The following is a 7,864-nucleotide window of genomic DNA, read 5'->3' as shown; positions in this document are numbered from 1 at the left end:
ACCCTCATCTTTTGGAGAAAGCAGCAGTTTACAGGTGCCGGGGGTGGTGTGGTGTGTGCATTTTGTTATGACTCTGGGATTGCATACCAAGTAATGCAAAGCCCATTTTCATTTTCTGACAGGCTTAATGATCACAGTAACTAACCCAGAACTGAAATGGCAGAGCCCACCTTGTATGAATCGGGAACAGTGCCGCTTGGCACAAACTCTCATCCCCTGTTTTCAGCCTGACATTCTCGTGTAATAGTCAGAAGTCACTGTTCGTTGCTGTGTGTAGGAACAACAATGCCCATGTGTGGGGCATAGTTAACCCACTGGTTCTTACATTTCTGCTGTGTGTCCATTTTTTCAGATAACTGGAATGATCAGCTCTGAACATCTGGCTCTGTGGACTGAGGCCTTTTCTTGTTTCAGCAGGGGAGTCCCCTAAGAAACTAACCTCCACAATTTCTTCCCTTCCTCTCCTTCTAGGGAGGGGATAGAATTCCTGAGCCACCTGCCTGCCCACGTCACTGCAGCTCCCTGGTCTTGGTTCGGAGGAGATGGAAAAGGGAAATCACTCAACGGTGACCGAGTTCCTTTTCTCAGGACTGACAGATCTTCTGGAGCTTCAGGTCCCTCTCTTTGTGTTGTTCCTAGAGATCTACATTGTCACCTTGGTAGGGAATCTGGGGATGATCGTGTTAATCAAGATTGACTCCCCTCTCCACACCCCCATGTACTTTTTCCTTGGTAATTTGTCTTTCCGTGATCTCTGCTATTCCTCCATAATTTCCCCTAGGATGCTGCTGAACTTCTTAGCCGAGAGTAAAAGGATTTCGTACAATGCCTGCGCTGTGCAAATGTATCTCTTTGGTACTTTCAGTCATGTAGATTGCCTCCTGCTGGCTGTGATGGCATACGACCGTTATGTGGCCATCTGTAACCCGCTGCTCTATACAGTCACCATGTCCCGATGGCTCTGTCATCAGCTGGTGGCTGGGGTGTATGCCGTGGTCTTGCTGGACTCAATGGTATACACCGTTTTTACATTTCGTTTATCATTCTGCAGCTCCAATGCCATCAATCATTTCTTCTGTGATATTCCGCCGATATTGTCGCTCTCCTGTTCCGACACACACGTCAATGAGATTGTGATGTTTGCCTTGATTGGCTGCGTGGTCGTGAGCAGCATTGTGATCATTCTCCTCTCCTACGCATATATCATCATCACCATCCTGCGGATCCGCTCCGCCGAGGGCAGGCGCAAAGCCTTCTCCACCTGCACCTCCCACCTGACGGCCGTGGCCATGTTCCATGGCTCCCTCCTCTTCATGTATTTCCGACCCTCCACCAGTTACTCCCTGGACACTGACAAAATAGCCTCTGTGTTCTACACGGTGGTGATCCCCATGCTGAACCCCTTGATCTACAGCCTGAGGAACAAGGAGGTGAAAGATGCCCACTGGAAAGTGATGCACAAATTGCTCACTTCCTCTTGAGCCTGTTTGCTCCATACTGCGTTACTGATTGGGAGGTGGAAGCAGGAGAACTCAGTTCCCGCTCCACTGCAATCTCATTCCTCTTCATGCAGGTTATCACTGAGCTTTATTTGGATTGTTTTTTTTTTCTTTTATTGTGTTCCAACAATGTCTGGCAGCCCCAGAAAGGTTCAAGAAGGTTGTGACGCTTTCTGGGGGAATTCAGGATTGTGAGTCACCCTGTCTCTCCCATGTATCAGTGAGCAAGCGACTTGCAGGGGCTAAATTATTTTTGTCAGCTCTCGGACTAGCCAGTTTTTTAACCCTCCTCCATCCCCGCCCTCCACCCATTCTCCTCCAAAGCTCAGCCAGCCTTTACTTTGCCTCGCAGGTCACCTCAGTTGCACTCCAACCCTGAAAGCTCCTTGAAACATGTTCCCTGGCAGTATCCAGCCCCTATCCCTGGGCTGTCACAGAAATGACTGAGTCCACTGTCTTCAGAGAGATAGTGTACACCCCAGCCTGCTAGAGCAGCTGAGGAGTCATGCTTTAATATATTACACTGAGATGAACTGAGAGTAAAACCAAGAATACCTTTACTGAAAATGAGCAGAGGTTTAAGCAAAGATAATAGAAACAGAAAATGGTTCCAAATGAAAGAAAAAGTACAATGCATTTTCTCCTGACTAAAACTCAACAGGCTGCAATCCTTATCTGAGGGCTTATCTCCACTACTAGGTGGGTCGACGCTGCAGCGATCGATCCACGCCAAACACACTCCCATAGACTCCGGTACTCCATCAGAAGGAGAAGAGTAAGGGGAGTTGACGGGGGAGTATCTCCCTTCGACCGAGCCTGGTGTGGACCCCATGATAAGTAGATCTAAAATACTTCAACTTGAGTTACGCTACTAACATAACTCAAATTGCGTAGCTAAGCTTGACTCTTCCCCCGAGCGTAGACCTGCCCTGAGACTGTTTCTCACTTAAAGGCACCTCCTCAGTGTTACCAACCCACATGGCTGGGGATCCACTGTTCATGGACCTCTTTGTCCCCCTCAGTGATGAAGCACAAAATGTCTTTTCCCCTTCTTATAGTCCCGTATACCTTTGAAATGTATTCTTGTACCTCCAGAGTTCCTCTGCCCTGCTGGTGTGTGGATGCCTTGCTGTCTAGCTGGTTTTCTCACCCTGTTATTAATGGGCTTTTCCAGTTGACTTCAAATGCAAATATAATTCCTATTATCTCTGGCCTACCCTGTCCCATTTACATTGGAGACTTAGGCAGACAGATATTTCAAGATGGCTGGGAATGGCTGAAAAGTGTAAATACCAACCCAAGGGCAGACTGTAAACAATCAGGGCACAAACCCCAAATTGGTTGTGAGTTCTAGGCTTAGATTTCACCGACCAATTTGCAAGTGTAAACTCCATGGCCATTACAACAGCCTTAACATGGAATCACAGACAGTCTCCTCGGGTACTTTATCTATCTTGCCACCCATGTAAGGTTACCTTTGTGATCGATGGTTTCTTACACCGAAGATCTCAGCAATCTTAATATTTCTCCTAGTCCTAAAAGACCAGGGGCTTAGCCCAGGTCAATTGCACCTTAGATCTCACACTGAAGACACTTGTAGTTAATCCTATGTAACCCTTCTGCCCATCAGAGTTGGCAGCAACAAGGGCCGGGTTCAATATCTAGGGGATCCATTCCAATAACACAATGCAAACCGGCTCGAGCCCCCACCCAGTGACCTGGGACAAATTTATACCACCCCCGCTGGGCCCCTCCAAGAGGCAATACTTCCCCTCTCGCAAGCACATAGTCTGAGTGTAGCAAAAAAGCCTTTTAATAACAGAGAGAAACAATGTGGCATTATGTTGGGGAAATACCACCAACAGGATTCATAACACAACCCATGAGCAAAAAAAACCCACCCCAAGCAAATTGGGGCATGCCCCTTTCCCTCGGGTTCTTGAGTCCCAGCACCCAAACGTCTCTTGAGTCCAGCAATCCACAAATCACCCAAAGTCCAAAAAGTCCAGCCCCAGAGTTCAAAAGTTCATCTGCATAGTGTTACTCCCCAGTCTGGCTAAAATGTGCCTGTGTGTGGGGGAAAGGGGTAAGGGGCACCTTACGTGTCCTGAAGCTGACTGCCCCACAGGGCTCGGCTCTGCTACGCTGTCTCACGAACGGCTCTGCTCCACCACGACCGGCTCCACTCTGCACAGCTCGCCGTCTCACGAACACACCGCTGTCTCACGAACGGCTCCGCTCCACCACGACCGGCTCTGCTCTGCACAGCTCGCTGTCTCACGAACAGCTCTGCTCAGCTCGCTGTCTCACGAACGGCTCCGCTCTGCACAGCTCGCCGTCTCACGAACAGCTCTGCTCAGCTCACCATCTCACGAACACACCGCTGTCTCACGAACGGCTCCGCTCCACCACGACCGGCTCCACTCTGCTCAGCTCGCCACGAACAGCACCACTGCACTCTAGAACTTCCGGCTCCCCACTACTTGACACAGTGCTCAGTGATTTCAGCTCATAGTAGTGGGAGCCTTAGTGCTGGTGCACCATAAGGCCAAAGTGAATGCAGCACAGTACCTGTAGCAAGACTCTTAATAGACCCAAAATTAGCTCTGACATTTCACAGTGGAGAGAGACAGAGATGCAATTGGTGCTTCAGGCCCTCATAAAGGGGCCCACACTACCAGGTACTAATACCTGTCTCAAGTCTCTCTCAATTCACCCAGTTTTGGAACCCATGACCCTTGCCTAGCGAGTGCTACTTAGTTGATGGCGAGTCCCTCCATCATAGCAAAAGGCCAAGTACAGTTCCAAGCACAGTTCCCATAATCAGGGTAATAACAATTTATTCTTCCTGCCCCAATAACAGAGACACTGGGGATCCCACAGCAGCCAAAGTGACCATTAGGGCAGCAAGGGCCTCAGTCTAGGCGGGGTGGGTGTGCCTATGCAAATGAGATCAGCCCCTGAAGTTTTTTTCCACACTTGCCACACCTCACCACCAGATGTCAGGGTGGAGCTCATCCTGACACTGCTTACATCTATAAGAAACTATCTAAAGATTTATTAACTAGGAAAAAAGAAATGAGAGTTCTTTACAAGATTACATCTGGTAAACACACACCCAGATGAGTTAATCAGGTTTGAAAAGATACTAGAAGCATCTGTAATAAGCAAGCTGCATGTATCTTTCAGGGCTAAACCAGGCCAAGCACTGGGGATCTTACGCTTCATAATCTTTGCCCCTCAGAGTCCAAGCAGAAGAAAAGACAGTTCTTCCTTTTTAGGGGTTTTTTATTGATTTATTTTTACTGATTATTCTGCTTCAAGTTGCAAGTGGAGCTGTTGGGAGCAAATCACTTGCACATCTCCTCTTCCGGGGGCGGGAGGGAGCCATCAATGAAGTCTGTTGTGCTCTGATGTTCCACGGTGGTTTGCAGGTGTTGATGGGTCTCTTTCGTTGGACAGAAGATAACATCTCCTGTTAGAAACTAGGAGTCCGGTGGCACCTTAAAGACTAACAGATTTATTAAGGCATAAGCTTACCCTAATAAATCTGCAAAAAGAAAAGGAGGACTTGTGGCACCTTAGAGACTAACAAATGTATTGGTCTCTAAGGTGCCACAAGTCCTCCTTTTCTTTTTGAGGATACAGACTAACACGGCTGCTACTCTGAAACCTAATAAATCTGTTAGTCATTAAGGTGCCACCGGACTCCTTGTTGTTTTTGTGAATACAGACTAACACGGCTACCCCTCTGATGCATGTTAGCAACTGGTATCTCACACTTGTTCATGCTTTTCTCCTTTCTGGTGATTTCCTGTTACAAACACTTAAATATAACCTAATAACATACATGGGATAGAGGCACTATAAGTGAGATGAATGCTGGCAGAAACTTACAAGCATTTCATAACCTCTAAACACAGTCCTATAATTCTCATGCCTATTTTAACAATACAAACGCACAGGGGAGCCAGACTGGTTCCAGCTTTGTAGTTGTCTTCGTCCAGCTTTGGCATGAGCTGGCATGAGGTCTGTCAGGGTCACAAGGCAAACCGACATTTCTTTGTCTTGGAGAAACTTGTTTACCAGCCCTGCCTGGTTTCCTCATTTGAGCATATTGTTAGTACATATCCGTAGTTTTCTAATTGTTACATCACACAATGAGTATGAAGACTGGTATGATATCAGTTTTCATTTGATTCCTTACCCGATGTTCTTTATAGAGAAATACCATCACATCAACGCGTTAGGTGTAGTGAGTTTGTCAGGGCTGACAGGAGTTGCTTAACATGACATTGGACTCTTTGCCAGAGGGCACTGAGGGGTTGTTAGGGTTACATGTATAAATATAGAAATATATGTGATGTGCTTTGAAGTACGCAATTGTCTGTGTTGGGAGAGAAATAGGGCACCTAATCCATCTCCCTCTCCTTTGACATGGAGTTGGTTTCATTAGACAGTGGCAAGTGTGGAGTTCTGTGGCTGAACCAAAGGGAAGTTCACACACTGTGCTGGTTCTCTGCTGTTCTTCATGTGTTCTGTGCGGTCCAAATCAGTTGCAGAGATTGTCACCTGGCTTGTTGTCCATGCACCAAGCATGGAAAGAGGCTTTCAGTAAGAATGGCCTTTCTTTTAGGTTAAGAGAACAACAACACACGTAAGAACAAATGTAAAGTTTCATTATAAAGTGCACTGTTTGTGGACACTGCCAGCAATGCCTCTCTGCCATGGACATTGGCCAAACCGGACAGTCTCTATGCAAAAGAATAAATGGACACAAATCAGACATCAAGAATTGTAACATTCAAAAACCAGTAGGAGAGCACTTCAATCTCCCTGGACACTCAATAACAGACTTAAAAGTGGCCATTCTTCAAGAAAAAAATCATCAAAAACAGACTTCAGCGAGAAACTGCAGAACTGGAATTAATTTGCAAACTTGACACCATCAAATTAGGCCTGAATAAAGACTGGGAGTGGGTGGGTCACTACAAACATAATTTTCCCTCTGTTGATACGCACACCTTCTTTTCAACTGCTGGGGCTGGGCTACATCCACCTTGATTGAATTGGCCTCGTTAGCACCACAATAAGTAATTTTCCCTCTGTTGATATTCACCCCTTCTTGTCAACTTGTAAATAACTGTTCGGAATGGGCCACATCCACCCTAATTGATTGGCCTCATTGGCACTGACCACCGCACTCTATCTATCTATCTATCTATCTATCTATCTATCTATCTAAAGGGACAATATTAGTAGCGTTATTTTCACTTTGCTGATTTGCTGCTGACATCTGTCTATTGACATATCTGTCACATCTATTTAAGAATGAATGGATTTGTGTGTAATAAAATAATCTCTCATCACATATAAAACATATTTGCCTCTTTGCATTCTCAATAACCAGAGGCAGCATTTTCAAAGGCATCTGCTGATTATGAGTCTCTCTTGGACAGCTATGGAAGAGTGGGCCCTAAACTCTTTCTGCCTCACTTGACCCACCTCGGAATGGGAGTAATCATTCTTGCCTGCCTTATAAGGGTGCTGTGAAGGTTCACGTATGTGTTCAGGTCCTTGTCTGGTCTCATCACCACAGTACCTCCCATCACCTCACAATCTTTAATGTTTGTAACCTGACAACATCCCTGGCTGTATTATCCCGGTTTTACAGATGACAAGCTGAGGCTCAGAGAGGTATGTCTGTCCTTATATGACCTCGGATGTCTGCAGCTGAGCCAGGAACTGAGCCCCAAAATCCAGAATGCGCAGCAAGTGCCCAATCCACTAGACAATCTTGTCCTCACATGACAATTGAGTAACAGTGGTGTAAAACCTGTATGTAAGAGAATGACGACTCAGCCCCTCATTCTATACAGCAATGCTGTCTTCTCCTTTACATTCGGAGTGTATGTGTGTCTCACAACTGCGCGGAGGATGCCTCTTGTAGTCTCCAATACTGACTTTTTAGGTATTCGAGGGATTCCTTTGTGAAGGTAGATTACAAATCACATGTGCTGTCCAGGCAGCTTTGTAAACAGCTGGTGGCTGGGGTGTACGCTGTGGGGTTGGTGGATTCAATGATACACACATGTTGTACATTTCAGCTGTCACTTTGGAGCTCGAACATCATCAAACATTTCTTCTGTGTCATCCCCCCGCTGCTGGTGCTCTCCTGCTCTGACATCCGCATCAATGAGATTGTGATGTTTGCTTTCATGTGCTGCATTGTCTTGAGCAGCCTTGTGACTGTCCTCCTCTTCTATGTCTATATCATCTTTACCATCCTGCAGCTCTACTTCGCCAAGGGCCGGAGCAAAGCCTTCTCCTCCTGCACTTTCCACTTGACCTCAGTGGTCATGTTT

At 46.5% G+C, this 7,864-nt stretch overlaps 1 protein-coding gene across 1 annotated transcript; it reads left to right on the top strand.

Moving 5' to 3' along the window:
* The first annotated feature begins 542 nt into the window (after window positions 1–542).
* On the top strand, window positions 543–2,041 carry LOC102945995 (olfactory receptor 1044-like). Its single transcript, XM_037888744.1, has one exon. The coding sequence runs from the start codon at window positions 543–545 to the stop codon at window positions 1,479–1,481; it is 939 nt and encodes a 312-aa protein (XP_037744672.1). The 3' UTR covers window positions 1,482–2,041.
* Window positions 2,042–7,864: the final 5,823 nt, after the last annotated feature.

This window comes from Chelonia mydas, unplaced genomic scaffold, assembly GCF_015237465.2.
Source record: "Chelonia mydas isolate rCheMyd1 unplaced genomic scaffold, rCheMyd1.pri.v2 scaffold_48_arrow_ctg1, whole genome shotgun sequence".
Taxonomy (NCBI): domain Eukaryota; kingdom Metazoa; phylum Chordata; order Testudines; family Cheloniidae; genus Chelonia; species Chelonia mydas.
Note: the sequence above shows the minus strand (reverse complement) of the source record. Positions and strands in the feature narration are given on the sequence as shown.

Excerpts from the sequence above, each read along its gene's own strand:
- LOC102945995 (XM_037888744.1), top strand. The coding sequence starts at position 543 with ATGGAAAAGGGAAATCACTCAACGGTGACCGAGTTCCTTTTCTCAGGA.